At 43.2% G+C, this 15,792-nt stretch overlaps 1 protein-coding gene across 8 annotated transcripts in view; it reads right to left on the bottom strand.

The window, feature by feature from the left end:
• CCDC149 (coiled-coil domain containing 149) overlaps positions 1 to 15,792 on the bottom strand; it is a 100,163-nt gene that overhangs the window by 22,339 nt on the left and 62,032 nt on the right. For all 8 annotated transcript variants that reach the window (XM_067036334.1, XM_067036330.1, XM_067036331.1 and 5 more), the window contains 5 exons: positions 9,370 to 9,486; positions 8,379 to 8,551; positions 7,591 to 7,663; positions 6,090 to 6,174; positions 3,904 to 4,048 (listed from right to left, as the gene is read on the bottom strand). In XM_067036334.1, coding sequence (XP_066892435.1) covers positions 3,904 to 4,048; positions 6,090 to 6,174; positions 7,591 to 7,663; positions 8,379 to 8,551; positions 9,370 to 9,486 — 593 coding nt within the window. The remainder of the gene's footprint in view (positions 1 to 3,903; positions 4,049 to 6,089; positions 6,175 to 7,590; positions 7,664 to 8,378; positions 8,552 to 9,369; positions 9,487 to 15,792) is intronic.

Raw genomic sequence — 15,792 nt, 5'->3', positions numbered from 1 at the left:
CGAACCCGTGTCCCCTGCATTGGCAGGCAGATTCTCAACCACTGCGCCACCAGGGAAGCCCCAAACAAAGCTATTTTTAAATCTTAGGTACAAAAGGCTAAATCATGGGGGACAACAGCAAGCCGACCAAATGCACAATTTATTCTTAGCCCTCACTCCATCTGTTGTATAATTCGTTACTTTCCATACCCCCAAATAAAACATTTATTGAAAGTGTGAAACTTAAGACCTTCAAAGTACTAAAAATGGCACATTAGGTACTTTATGTACTGATATGAGGCCATCTTCAAGATCTATCGTTATGAGAGAAAAAAGCAAGGTGGAAGACAGTGAAAAAAAACTTTTTCTGATGAATATTAGCTACCATTTGTAAAAAAAAACTTAAAAAAACCAAAAATCTATGTCTATATAAATATATATGAGCATTTATGTGTCTCTATATAAATGTACTATGCGTTTGCTTATATATGCGTCCTTGGAGAGGATACATAAAAAAGGACGAATGGTGGTTTCTTTCAGGCAGGGGAATTGGGTGGCTGAGAGATAAGAGTAGTTTGGAGATCTATTGTTGCTCAACCTTTTAAAATGTAAATCAACAGATGGTTCAAAATGATTAAATAGTAGTTAAAAATGGAAAGGTACATTAAAAAAATAAAGCCAGCAGAATGAAAATGTCTGTCTCTCTCAACAGAGGGTGAGAGCCCATGGCACCTGGGGATGTGTGCGGCTGCAGTGGAGTATGGGAGGAGCGTATAAGGAAATCAATCTGTCACAAGAGGCGGGAGTGTCAGGCCAGCAGCTTGGGCTACTGAGTTTGGCAGGTGGTGGGACTCAGCTGGGCTTTTCGGTGGAGGCTTGTGTCGGGATCGGCACGGTAGCTGGCAGGTGGGTCTGAGTGTGGCCGGGCAAGCAGTGGAGGAGGTGACCTGGGGTCTGATGGGAGGAGGATGTTCCCAAGGACAAGGTAATGGTCTGGTGGGAAGGACGAAGAAGGGGCAGGTAGGAGATGTACACTGAAGGACCTTGGCAAGCACTCAGGAAATATATATTGAATGAGGGAATGAATGCATGAAAACCATAAAACAATGCCTGTTTGCATGTGAGTATTAAGGGAACAGGAACAAAGGGTTAGAGGACATTCAGTCATCCATTCATCAAATAATCAGGAGCACCCACTGTGGGCCCAGCACTATCCGACATACTGGGAGGGAACAGTGACCAAAATGGGCACACATACTGGCCCTGGGGCAGCTTCAACCTGACTGAAGTGGAAGTTGGTCAAACCTAGGTATCAGGATGGTGAGCCGAGCACGTTAAATATTCTTCAAATCACGCTTTAAATGGCTGCATGATATTGTGCCTTATGGATTTACTGTCATCTTAACCATTCTCCAAGTTAAAAATATTTGGGTTGTTTCCGTTTTTTTTCACTCTTATAAATGAATCCACAGGGAACCACCTTATGTATAAATCCAGGGCATCATTCTGATTTTTTTTTTCTCTAGAATAAATTCCTAGAAGCGGACCCTCTGGGTCAAAGGGCACAAGCATTTTAAAGTATTTAAAATGTACTAAAGGGATGGATGCGCCAGACTCTAGACTCATTGAATCTGAGGAGATGAAGAAATATCAGGGGAAACTGTCAACCTAGCCGACGGAAATGTGGGTCTTGCTCTCGATGGCGAGGTGGAGACAAGAGTTCTAGGAAGAGTCTGCAGAGAACAAGAGACAAAGACAGAGGGAGTGAGGTCCCCCAGTGGGGGAAGAAGATGGAAGACCAAAGAAAAGAGGAGGAGGAGGAGGAGGAGGAGGAGGAGGCGACCGGGGGTGGAGGGAGGGGGAAGAGGTGAAGGGGGAAGGGAACGAGGCAGTACAGTGAGTAGGAGGAATCCAAGAAGATGGGTTTCAAGACGGGAATTGGGATGAAGGGAAATTATAGATGAAAGAGACGCAGAAAGTGGGGTTTGGGGGTACTGGTGACCTTCAAAGGAAGATTGCTATGGAAAATTCAGGAGAGGTCTTGGGAGGTCCTGAAGCGAGGTGATCTTTTGTTCCTGCCCATGGCATCACTGGGGGCTTGCTAAAATCCAGAATCCTGATCCTCCCTCCAGAAACCCCCCTAAATCTGCATTTCTAAACAAGCACCCCCTCCAAGTAATTCTAACACAGGTGCCCCCCAGAACACACTTTGAGGGGGCGGCTATTGGAGAAGTAGAGGTGGCCTCTTGTTCACAAAGATTGGAGGTGAGTGGAATTCACGGGAACCCTTTGCGGGGTTCAGGAAGATCTGGGAGGTTTCTGGGTGAAGATGCAGAAGCAGGGGGAGGGGCAGACGTTGAAGAGGTTGAAAGAGGAGGTCACAGGAGAGCTGGGCCCCAAAGCAGGGAGGATGGCGTGGACCGACAGGACAGTGTGTCGGTGTGTTTCCCAGAGACTGGAGGAATAGGATGGAAGACACTGGTTTGGCGGGATCAGTAAGCCTTGCGGCTCAGGATAGGCAGGCTTTGTTTTCTCAGTAAAAGAGGAGCTGAGGTCACCTGCTGGGAACAGACGAGGGTTTAGAAGACCAGAGGAGGTTTGAAAGAGCCCCAGTGGGTGCCTTATAGGGAGCTGGTGAGGACAGAGAAGGCTCCTGGGGACACTGCCGGGTGCAGGGGATTCTACCTGAATAAAACAGACCTCGTACCTATTCTGGGGAGACTCCCGTTTCTTTGTCCTCCCCCCGAGGCATGTCTCCATTTTAGCATCTGGCTGTTTCAGTCCTTGATTAAGATTTCTTTTAAAGAAATTTTTAAAACTTCTTCTGTCAATAAATTACCCCTGTCATCCCTCTGAGATTGCCCAGACTCCGTCCACTGCTCTCTGCCTTCTTTTATCTTAATCTCTTGCTCAATCTCCCCTTTACTCCCAGCCTCTCTTCTTGTTATTTTGTTTTTACAATTCTCTCCATCATTTTCCAGTTGCCTCTCGCCTTGCACTCCGCCTCGCCAGGCCCCCGATTCCCTGACCCTTCCCTGTTCTTGCTGGAAGCCCAGCCTTGGGCACTTGCTCCTGTATTCCACGCTTAAATTTTGCTTCCACATGTAGGCCTTATAAGCAGGACCAGCTACGTAATTTGCAGAGCTCAGTGCAAAATGAAAATTCAGGGCCCCCTTATTCGAAAAGGATTAAGATTTTCAAGATGGTGACGCAAAGCATTGATTAGACCAAGTGCAGGGACCTTCTGAGCACTGGGCCATGTGTCGCCGGTCCTCAAAGCCGGCCCTGCTTGCAATGTCTTTTGCTTTAATTTATTGTTTATTCACCATTCTCTGAACGCTTCCAATTTTGCTTCTGTTGTCTTGACCTGCTACTTTAACTTCCAACATGGTCAACATATTTATAGTAACCAAATAAGACACTCTGTTTTAATTACTGTTTCTTTTCACCATCTTTTTTGCTGATCCGGAAAAGTGGCATCAGACTCCATTCTAGGCCCAGCTGCCTGTAAGTTGATGCTTGGGTGTTCCCGCTATTCAGAGCCCAAGAAAGCTGTGCTGTGAGGTTAAAATGGCACGAGGAGGTGCCTCCCCTAGAGAAGATGCGGAGGAGAGTAGATTAAGTTCCTCAGGCAAGCATGCCATCAAAATCAGCCAGGTGATATGCATTACTCTGTGAGTGGCTCAGAGTAAGCATTCAATAAGCAAAACCCAGTATTATTTCCATGTTGGTTCCAGCTGACAGCCAAGATGCTGTCCTAATGCAGAAGCACAGTTCTAGCTCAATAAGTTTCCCTCCAGATTTAAGGGCTCTTCTCTTCTTCCCTTAAGGCCGGCAGGCCCACCACCTGGTTGCCACCCATTGCTGACAGTCATGGTCCCACGTATCTCCCGCCGCCCTGCACCCCAGGGTCCAGCCACCTACTTGTTGGTCTGCCTCTGGTGCTGGATCACCATGTTTTTCTCATGGATTGTCTCCAACAGGGCTGTTGCCAGAGATTTCAGATCAGAAATGGACTGCGGAGTCGCTGGGAGACTGCACCCGTGATCCTCAGATAACAGATCCTGAACTGGGTGGGATATAAAATTTACAACTCAGTCTTAAATCCTTCTGGAACGTTGGAATGCAAACCAATGTCAGTTCTTCCTGGATAAGGAAGCTGGGATCAGTTCCCGGCTTCCACAAGCTACTGTGTTGTAATTGAAGAGTCCACTTCAAGTGTCAAAAGTGAAAAATAATAAAATCTAGTGTGAGGGTTACACAGAAAGGAGGAAGTACTCATGGACTTTTAGCAACACCTTTTATTTAAAGGATAATAATTTTTTGCATTTGTCCAGTATTTTATGCTTTTGGAACACTCATGCTGACTAACTCATCTGAGGCTTCAAATTTTAAAAAGAGCCTGGAAAATGTTATTTATTCCCATTTCATGGACAGAAAAGCAAGGTGCTGATGGATTAAAAACATTAGCTGAAGGTCACACAGCAATGCAAATGCAAATGACTCTAGTCCTGAGCTCCTGGCTTTATATCACAGCTTCCCACAGTACCCTTGGTGGGTGGTAAGATAATGTAGGACATTATTTAGAATACAAAATACATTTTGTACATGCATGTTTTTAGAAACTAAGAGATAACCCAAAAAGACCACAACCACTTGTATTCCTATGAGACAGAAAAAAGAAGAAATAATATAAATCTCTCATTATATATCTTTGAACACCATTTCCTATATGCCTATATGTAGACACACAAATTCACACATTTCTCTCCAAAAATGGGAAAAAGCTCTGCTTTTTTCACTTAACCTTATGTCTCATCATGAATATCTACTAAAATATAAAATGTAACGGCTGCTTAGTAGTCCATGCATAGATCTACAGTAATTTATTTAATTACTCCTGGACAATTATGTTGTTACCAATGTTTTTTATTATAACTAATGTAGGAAGAACTTTCTTGAAGCAAAATGCTTGCATATGTCTGTAATCATTTCTTGTTGGCTCAAAGGGGATCAGTTTAAGGCTTTTTATAACGGAGAACCAAATGGTTCTCTAGAAAGTTTGTGCCTGGTTCACTGCTCTGCCAGTGTGTTTGAGTGTGGCTAGCGTTCCCCAGGTCAGTGACAGGACTGGGTCTCAGCGTTCAAACATTCAACATTCAAAGGCTATGAAGGGTATCCAGAGCTATACTTAGATGGGCTACTTCACGTTTGTATAGAGTACTGTAGTCTTCTTTTTAAAAATAATCCTAGGGTGTCCTTTTCTAGTTGAGTGAAAAAAAAAAAAAAAAAGAAGAAGAAGTTGCTTGGAAAAGTGCCTTGATTATTAGGTAGGCTGGAGATTCAGCATTTTTTTTTAATCCCCCATAGCTCTGATGAGGACTGCCACGTGATCCTTGCTGGTCCGCGCTGCCAACAAGCTCAAAGCAGGCCAGCCCAGTATGGTCCACTTGAGGATCATGTTTAGAACTGAATTCCCAAATATTAAGTGTCAGAAGCAAGCTCTCTGCTATTTATTCCCCCTGACTGTTCCTGGAAGATCATTATTTTTCATCGGAATCGACAAGAAGGAGGAACAAAATTGCAATCAATAAAAGCTTCTTTGAAAAAGGCACATGTGCCATGGTAAAATGATTTCAGCAGCTGTGAGACTTTTCTAGTCTGATCATAGAGGCCAGGAAAAGGAGACACTCCATGAGGATGGAACGGACACTTGGAGACGCTAACCTGGTGATTACAGAAGGGAAAACATTCTGGAAAGAGGAGCATAGTTAGGGAAATAGATGCAAATGGGTTCCAGTCATTAGAGAGACCTCTAATGCAGCAGCTCTCAAAACAGGGTCCCCGAACCAACATCATCATTATCTGGGAACTTTTTAGAAATGCATATTCTCTGGGCTCACCCTAGACCTACGAAATCAGAAACTCTGAGGTGGGACCCAGTAAAATCTGTGTGTTAATAAGCCCTCTAGGCAATCCTGATGCAGGTGGAAGTTTGGGGGTGACTGCCCTAAGGATCACTTCCATTCCGAATTCAAAAAACGAGATGTGGACCCACAGTGCTAGCATTCTGTGATCATAGGTGGCCCCTCCCAGAAAATGACCCCTACCTTGCTTTGCAGACAGGACTCCAGTCAGAGCGCTGCTGCTGGATTTACCCTGGCCTTTTGAGTTTTTCCGTCTCTCAAGAGCATTCTAAAGCAGCATTGGGAGAAAACAAAAACCTCTGTCAGAAAAGCCAATAATGGAAAAATACCTAATTCCGGTAGATGCATCCTCCCATCCAGCACACAAGAACTCTTTACAAACTCCAAATGCTAGCCCAACTTTTAAAATTCAGAGTCCCTGCCAGAGAGTTATGATTTTTATGGACCTGGTAAAGAGGTTTTTTTTTTTTTTCTTTTTAAGTTGGTGCCCAGCAGAATTACAGCAATTATATCCTCCTATATATAGAAGGTACTCAATGCATATTCGTTAAATTAAATCAAATCTGAAGCAAGAACTCAGTCTAATGTGTGAAGTCACTAGTTATGGAAACCCCTTCCAAACAGACATGAGATGGAGACTAGGTTTACTTTCATGGAGCAATGCCAAAAGGTCATTAGTGGTGTCTGGAAGGTTTCTGTGGCTGGACTGGAGGAAAAGCCATGATTGATTAATGAAATCTGCCATGGACTCAAGATTAAGGAAGTGCATATGTGTCATTCCTAGAACAGAACGTTACATTAAAATTGATATGTGCTATACAGCCAGTGCTTGGCACATAGAAGAACTGAATAAATGTTGTTAAGTGAATGCATATACACATTTTTTAAATTATGTATTAATTATACAACTTTAAGAGCTGTATTCTTCTTTGGCTGTGTGTGTATATATAGATGGGTGTAAACTCAAGTGGGACCCCCCCACCCCGCCCCAGAATGGGAAAGGAAGAACAGCATGGAGACTTCTGAGAAAAAAGTGAACGTCAAAAGCCAGGAATATGAGATGGCTGCCCCAGCATAGGGGCGGCTGTAAAACTTCACCCTCAGGAAGAGAAATCAATCTATTTTCAAAGCAGAGAAACCCAGGAGATTTTGCTAATTATAACACTTACAACTAACATCTGCAGAAACAGATATTATCTAACTAATGGCACTGGAATTAGACTAAATAACAGTGGGGAGAATTTAAACATTCTGTCCTTTTAGTGTGACGTGAGCATTATCGTTTAGATTGTGATTTCCCAATCTTTGTTCCTTCATTGCTCAGAAATCATTTTCTTATGGATGATTAGGAGACAAAGAACATTTGATGACAGAGCACTTTATAGAAAAGCTGGATAGGAAACCTAATTTAATATAGACCGAGGCTGTATAGTGGTCACATCCAGATTCTGGTGGTCTCAGTGTGCCCTGTCCAGATAATGGAAGGAGCTCTTGCAAAACCTGTTTTTGTTGTGTTTGCTGTTTGGGGTGTAATTCTTACTGGTCCTCAGTTAAAGCTCTTATTGAACTATCTGAGAGGGCAGGCAAGCACTAGAGTATCTTTGGCACATAAAAGGGAATTAAAATAGAATGACATTTAGATGTACAATAGTGAATCATCACTGTTACCGTCATGATTTTCTACCTTGTATTTGGCAATGTTAGATTTCAAGAGGTTGACCTCTTCATGAAGTTGCTTTAATCTCTCTTGAAGGTACCTGAAAAAGAATATATACAACTAGTAAGAGCTTGGAGGCAAAACAAAAAACATACAATCAAAGTAGGAGAGGATAAAAAGAAAACCACACACCCAAAGAGCCACCTTTTACATACAATGCCTTCCCATCACCACCGAAAGCAGAAAAAGTGCACCTTGGTGACCTCTTCTTAAATGGATGTGATCAAGGTCAAATACGCCCAAATCACTGAAACATCACTTTAGGACAGCCCTCTGCAGAGATCCCCTAAGGGATATCAACACAGTTTTCACATAATTCTCATTAAGATGATTCCACTGGGAAGCAAGGCAGCAAGAGGCAAACCAGACACAGCATTAAGTCAGTCACACACACACACTGAAATTTACCTCTGGGAAAAGAAACAGCTAAGGGAATTTCTCAATTTATTTTCTTATTCTTTTCTGTCTTCTTGATAGCAATAATAAGCACCTTTCACTGGTTCCCTATCCTTCTCACCTAACCGGGAGGGCAGGGGGAAAGAGGGCATGGACGTAGGCGTGTAAGCATGTGGTTCTTCTTTTCTTACTTCTACAACTGACGTGTGACATGAATATCATTGTTTTAGGGTTGAGACTTTCCTTTCACTGTAAGACTATTTTCTTAAATGTAAATAGGGCTGCAAATAACTCCCAGCCTGCAGGCAAGTGGAGAGCCAGCATCCTACCCGAGTGCGGGCCTGGGACTGGTCACTTACCTGTTCTCCATACACAGGGCATCCACGTCAATGATTCGGTTTTCGTGGCCGCTCAGGATGTGGTTTAGCTCCTGGTTGAGCCTCTCGACTTTGTCCTGGTAGGAAGACCGCTCTTCTTTAACATCCTGAAGCTCGTCCATAGAGGCCTGCAGGTCATGCTCCAGAGACTCAATCTGAAACCAAAGAAGTGCCCTTACTCAAGGTGTTCTGCAGACATCAGCTTTATGGTTAGAGACGAGCCTTCCACTTGGCTGACTGACTTTTAGAGAGCTTACTAATACCAGCGCCTGCTATAAAACCATAAGCGCCACACATCGGAATATGATAAAAGCTAAAAGCAAGGAACAACTTCTGGCCGGACACTTACTATATCCAAGATGAGATGGACTGCAGCAGCTTGGAAACACAGAACCGATCACTTACCAACTGCAGCCTGTCCTAAAGCCAGGGGCTCTGAGAGGGCAAATCCAGATATTGGGAACAACAGCCAGTGTCTTACAAATATATACTTTTTCAAACCACTCTAGACCCAAAAATCATGTTCTGCTCTTCAAAACCAATTAGTGAGAGGAGAAAAACAAAGTCTAGGCTCTCTAAGCTGTTCCCTAACTAGGGCTCAGTACCCGTTGAGATTTTGCCTAAAAAGCATCCACTCAGCATTTCAGCAGAAACTTGCAAATTAAGGCCAGTTTGTCATGTTTGTTCTCTCCCTGTCTATCCTGGTTATGGGAGAGGTTTCTTGTTGTGTTCAGAACAATGGCACCCAAAGTAAGAGAGCAGACCTGCTGGAAGACAGAAATGCAAAAGGCTGCTTGGGAACCTAGCAGAGAACAGAGGGAGTAAATGCATTCAAACTGCATCTTCCTTCCTCCTCTGACCATGTTCCAAGCACCCCACAGTCTCTGAGAAATTGGGGCACAGTCTACTCTTCTCTGTGTCATGCTCAGCTGTGCAAACATATCCCCCACTCATAACAGATGTTGGCGATAACCTGTTCCCTTGCCCTCTCCAGCTGCTGAACCAAATCTTCACGCTCGTGGGCTGCAAAGTGCCGCACGCCGATTTCTTCGTCTCCCAGCCTCTGTTTGGCAATTGTCATTCTCAAGAGCTGCATTTTCCATTGGTAGAAAAAGAAGAGAGAGAGGGAGAGAGTTAAAATGAATAGATCCAAACAAAACCCCAAGCATACTAGGCAGAGTGTTGGAAGTTAAGATTTTCCAAGAAATACTGGAGAAAGGCACAAGACAAAGAAATTTCTTGCCAATATCATTAATTTAAAAAAATTTAAAAATCCATATTGTATGTACAGACACACGTGTGCACACATAAACCTATATATAAGGCTAACGGGAACACAGGCCTGGGCATGTGAAAGGGGATAGCTTGTTTAGCCCTGCCACAGTGAGGGAAAAAATTCTGTGTCTCTTTTAAATTTAGCAAAGATTAAAAAATGATAACACAATGTTGTAAAGGATCTGCTAAGATGGGTATGCTCCCACATTCTTAACAATTAGGCTATGTTATCAAGAGCCTTAAAAATGTCCCTATCTGACTCTTGCATCTGAGTGCTAATTCAGATTTAAGCCTAAGTAAACTCATCACCTCTCACCCCATCAATGTTGACAATGGATGAAATACCTTGCTGTAGTTCTGGGCTGAAACGCTGGGGAAGCAACTTAATTTTCTTTTTTGCACAACTCAGGAAAACAGCTACGGTGCAAAGTTTCCTTTCTGACCTCAGCAGATGAACTGGACTGATAGTGTTCATTCAGATTTAAGAAATTATCTGAATCTTGGTTTGAGTAGATTCGGGATCTACATGCAATATTAACTAGATCGGATACCTTTTATATTTTCACATGTATACATAGGATCTCCTCACCCTCATCAACACCCATTAGTTACTGAACTCCATGAACTAGCACTGAAACATTACAATGTTTTGTTGCTCCAGTTTTGTTAAGTTTTACAGTGCAATACCTGTTACTTTTCAGAGACAAACCAAAGGTTAATTTCTCTAGGTTCTTGCGGTTTGCTTTAGCAGCATTTGATGGAGGATCTTTATATATATATATATATATATATATATATATATATATATATATATACACATTTGTAATAGATTAAAAATAAACCAGATTGCAAATCCTTCTTCTTTTTGAAGCAAGCCATGTACCAGGTTTTTGGTCCAAATTGTGTAGGATAAGTTAAAGTGCATTCTATTAACCCATATGTGTATATTTCTGTACCCATAGTTATGTTGAAATAAAGTTTTAAAAAGCAAAAAAATTTAAAAAAGGTCCCTATCCAATGATCCAGTAACTCTACTTCTGACAATCTGTGCTAAAAATAATCCCAGACATGGACTAGCTTTAGGAAAAAAGAAAAAAGTAGACTGTGCTGTTATTTATAGAAAGAGTAAAAAAAAAAAAAAAAAAATAGAAACAATGTCCAACAGTAGTGGAATGGCTAGCAAATGATAATGCAATCAATCAACTGATTAATTGTTTGATCAATCAATCAAACAGCAAGTTTCCAGCTGTTTAAAATGAGGTTGATGTGAACTATGTAGTACCATGGAAATGCGGATGCTGCCACACTAAGTGGGAAAAAAAGCAGAAAACTAACTTGAATACGCAGTTTAGGGACTTCTCTGCCAGTCCAGTGGTTAGGACTCCATGCTTCCACAGCTGGGGGCCTGGGTTCAATCCCTGGTCAGTGAACTAAGATCCCACAAGCCACACAGTGTGACCAGAAAATAAATAAATAAATAATTTTAAAAAATGTTTAAATAAAGGCACTTTCCTGGGAGTCCAGTGGTTAAGACTCCAAGTTTCCAATACAGGGGGGTGCAGGGGGCACGGGTTTGATCACTGGTCTGGGAACTAAGATCCCACATGACATGGGGCACAGCAGTATGATTGAAATTATACTAAGAACCCACGTACAAAAGAAAAAAATTACCGAATACACTAAAACCCTTAAATGTGTAAGTTTAGATGCAAGACTGCGTATGCTATCTGTTCTTTGTTTTCTAACTTTTAAAGTAAGTATACATGAGTTTCATAACGTACTTTTAAAATGTTTTTAAATCCCTAGGAACTAAATTCTAGTCCTAAAAATGTAATTTTCCAAAGCATCCCTGCAGAACCCTTGGCTTTCCCAGTCTCTGAGGCCGAGCTCCATGTGCAGCTCCAAACCTTCCAGTAGGGCCATGATGGAAACTATGTTAGAGACTCCAGGAAGGTCCAGTGGTCCCAGAGCATCCCCTACATGCCCATCAGTGCCAAGCAGGTGGGCATTAAAGCGCTTTTTTAACTTTACAGTACTGCTTCCTGATGCTTCTTCGAAAGAGGTTGTAAGATTGATTCCTCCACCTCCCTGTAGGGTGTGTGCAGATGGGCTTCATATATGGATGAAATCCTGCGGACAGCGTTTTGCTGCCACACAGATCCAACCCATCCAGGAATACCTGCTGGGGTATGCTCTTCCTCGTTCCTGCATGGATCCTAAGGGATTTGTTTCCAATAGAGAGAACGGCTTTATTTGTCAAGTCCCTAAGGATTTAGGGGCAGGTGAGAAAGTTAAAAGCCAAGGTAGAATATTAACTATATAGGAATAATAAATAACAGCAATGAACTGTGCAGGAAATGATGACTACTGAAAAGTAAAGAGCATTTTCAAATGACATATATTTGGGGTCCTAATTTGAAAACTAGTCAGATGAACTGGACATATATTTATTGTGCATCTACTAGGAGCAAATGCATCATTAGGATCAGCACACAATGTCCCAGGCAGGTGGAACAGCTTGTACAAAGGCCTAGCCGAGGACACATGGCACTTAGGTACACAGATGGCCACGCTTAATGGAATCCCCATTCCAAAGCTCAAGTATTCTGTATTTGTATACTTGCCTAATGCAAATTTATTTGTAGCCTCGAAATCAGCATTCATGGTGCTTCTGCATCATGAGGGGACATGTGCAGATAAACACAGAGTTGCAAAAAATGGGAAGCATCCCACAGGAAAGTTTCCAGCTAAAGTCGAACAAGGCAATGTTCTGCTTTCTTGTTTTAGCTCATACTGTAAACAACTGTCCTTTTCATGGTTTCTTTCAAGCCATTTTTTTTTCACATTTTTGTGCTTTATGTTGGTGTTTTGCCATTTATTTATTTATTTATTTATTTATTTATTTTTTGCGATACGCGGACCTCTCACTGTTGTGACCTCTCCCGTTGCAGAGCACAGGCTCCGGACGCGCAGGCTCAGCAGCCATGGCTCACGGGCCCAGCCGCTCCGCGGCATCTGGGATCTTCCCGGACCGGGGCACGAACCCGTGTCCCCTGCATCGGCAGGCGGACTCTCAACAACTGCGCCACCAGGGAAGCCCGGTGTTTTGCCATTTCGAATGGCCCTCCTGTGCAGTGCTGGAGTGTTGTCTCATGTTCCTGAGCACGAGAGGCCATGATGTGCCTTACGGAGAATATACGTGTGTTAGATGAGCTTCCTTCAGGCACGAGTTACAGTGCTATTGGCTATGAGTTCATTGTTAAAGAATCAACAATATAAATTAAATAAGGTGACTTTAAACAGAAACACATATAAAACAGTTATATATTGATCAGGTGACAAAAATATTGTGACCAGAGGCTCAGAGGAACCTAATCTCCTATTTCCCCTAGGAACAATGGTTCAATTTTCCCTAATTCAGTGTTTGCAGTGATTTTAGAGAATGTAACTATAGCAAATGTCAAGAATCGCCTGTATTGGGGAGGAACGGAGTTTATGTCAGAATTGGTTAATTTACCTGAAAGCCGATATGTGAAAACATCTTTCACATCACAGTCTTGGCTCAGGACTTTCAGAACCCCAGGTGAGTACACAGAAAGACAAACAGCTAACCAAGTAAGAAACATTTCTCAGATGAAAGGGTCTAGGAACACGAAGGCCTGTGCCGTTTTTGGCATGAGGCAACAGGAGGTCTGCAACACAGCTTTGAAAGCAGGGCGCTTTTCTTCGTATGTGAAAAGCCAGACTGACAGCCTGAACTTCAAGTAATAAAACACCACTGAGGTTTTCCATTCACGGTACGCTTCGCCGAACACTTAATTTAGAATCACACAATTATGTTTGCTTAATGCCAATTAATTATTAAACATGTTTATTGAGGTCTGACAGCCATATAAGAGAGTCATCTTTTATATACTGGATGCCTGTTAAGCTTCAATAAACATGTTAACAATCATTTGGTGTTTAATGTGCATACAATATCGGCTATTAAATCTCAGGGCTGGACTGGATGAAACACTTATGTTTAAAAGTGAGGCCCAAGTTGGTAAAAGCTGGATCACTGGTTGGGTCTGACACTCAAGTTCAATCAGCTGAAGGGGCCCAAGGAGGCCATCGCAACAGGGATGGCAGCCCCAGGGAGAGTTCTCTTGCCTTCCCAGCTGACAGCTGATGGGCTCTGGAGTCCACCTGCCAGGGGGCGGGGGGGTGTCCTGGGGCCAAGTTCGAGAGCTGTGCAATCTCAGGTATATGCCTAAACTTCTCTGAGTCTTAGTGTCCTTCACTGTAAGAATACGACAGTAACAGTGCCGCTTTTTACTGTCCAAGGTTGCTGTAACTGTTGGGGCCCAGAGTAGGCTGCCCCCAAATGTGCCTCAATGGTATATTTATTATTTTGAATTAAAGTTACTTAAGAAATGGCCAACACGAGGGACACTCTGACCCTCCTTTCTGTCACCCCGAAAGCAGGAAAAAAAAAAAAATCTCTCATGTGAAGGGTGCCCTCCTGCTTCTGGAGGTAGAAGGATACCCTTATCGCCAGAGATGGGGATTCAGGCGAGAAACCAGTATAAACAAACCCTGTTACTGCTTTAATTTACTACCCCAAGCCCAAACTTGGTTTAGATTCTTCACTAATTGGGCAGCCCGAACCTAAGTTTCTTTGTCCTGTCAACTCCTCCCAAATTTATTATTTCTTTGTCTAAAAAGCATAAAAGTTATCTGCTTTGGGCACTTCTTAGATTCCATGTCTATGGGACCAGCATGAATTAAAATGTGTTTCTTTTTCTCCTGTTAATCTGTCTCATGTCCAGCCACAAGAAATCAAGAAGGGGGGAATTCCCTATTGGTCCAGTGGTTAGGACTCCGCTCTTCCACTTCAGGGTTCAATCCCTGGTGGGGGAACTAAGATCCTGCATGTCGTGTGGGACTGCCAAAAAAAACCAACAAAAAAACGGAGAAATCAAGAGGAGTAGAGGGGGCAATTTCCCCTACCCAACATTAAACATGAAGTAAGAGAGTGAAGTTGTATTAAATGAGCATTTAACTTAGGGGAGTTCAAATGTATGTGTTTGGCAAAAAGATGAGGGGGAGAACCAAGAGGAGGAAGAGAGAGATGGAGAAGAGGGGATGGGAGAGAAACAAAAATTTTAAAAATTGGTGGCTCTACCCACCCCAGAAGGAAGGCAGCTTTCAATGTCCCAGACTGAGAGCAAGGTGGGAGAGGGACGGATGATACATTTAGACAAAATCGTACTGTTCATATTTATACATAAGACTCCTGTTTAGGAGACACATGGCCACTTGCCCTGAACTTCATGGACAATTTAAGAGACCATCAAGGTGAATTTCTGCTAGACACAAGTTTTTGCCTCTTACCTGCTGACTCTAGAACCTAGTCCCAAGTAAGAGAAGATGAGATTTCTCTACCATACTTAGCACAGCCCCTGGAACATAAAAAGTGTTTGATCAATGTCAGCTGCTATTACGATTATTGCTGTGATCATTGGTGTCCTCCTCCACATGAGTTTCCCCACACATACGCCCACTGGGGAAGTCCGATCTTTCTTCTAAGCTGGAGGAAGCCGAGCTGCTGAGCCAACCTTATCTGTAGACTGCAGGCAATGAGGCTGATTTCCCACCTTGGAAGCTCTATGAAGCAACTGCTCGGAGCGCTTGATTTCCTCCAACGGGGCCATCAAAACTGCACGGCTAGCCTTCCTGTGCCAACGCTTGAAGTGGATCAGTGCCCTGAGAGGCACGCGCACGGCCACCAGGAGATGCATCCATTTGCTGATTTAGATGGAAATAAACGTTTATGAATGAATTATGGGTGTGAGTCGTCCACTTATGGATGAGGTGCAGCTGCAGCTGGGATGTGGCTGAGGGACAGGGCTGCAAAACGATGTGACAAAAGGCTCTTGGGCGCTCTTCCCCCACGCTGCTGATGGAGTCCAACTCCTCTGGCAAAGCCCTGCTCAAACTCTGGTCCCGCCAAGGCCCCCCGGTCGGAATGACTCGCTTCTTCCTTGATCTCTTCTTGGGCTTCATCCCTCATAGCCCTCAACGGTCTCTCCCTCATCTTGTTTTCATTTGCCTGAATCCATTCTTCCCAGCAGACAGC

Source organism: Kogia breviceps, chromosome 6 (assembly GCF_026419965.1).
Source record: "Kogia breviceps isolate mKogBre1 chromosome 6, mKogBre1 haplotype 1, whole genome shotgun sequence".
NCBI classification, from domain to species: Eukaryota; Metazoa; Chordata; class Mammalia; order Artiodactyla; family Physeteridae; genus Kogia; species Kogia breviceps.
This window is presented reverse-complemented; position numbering and strand designations above follow the sequence as displayed.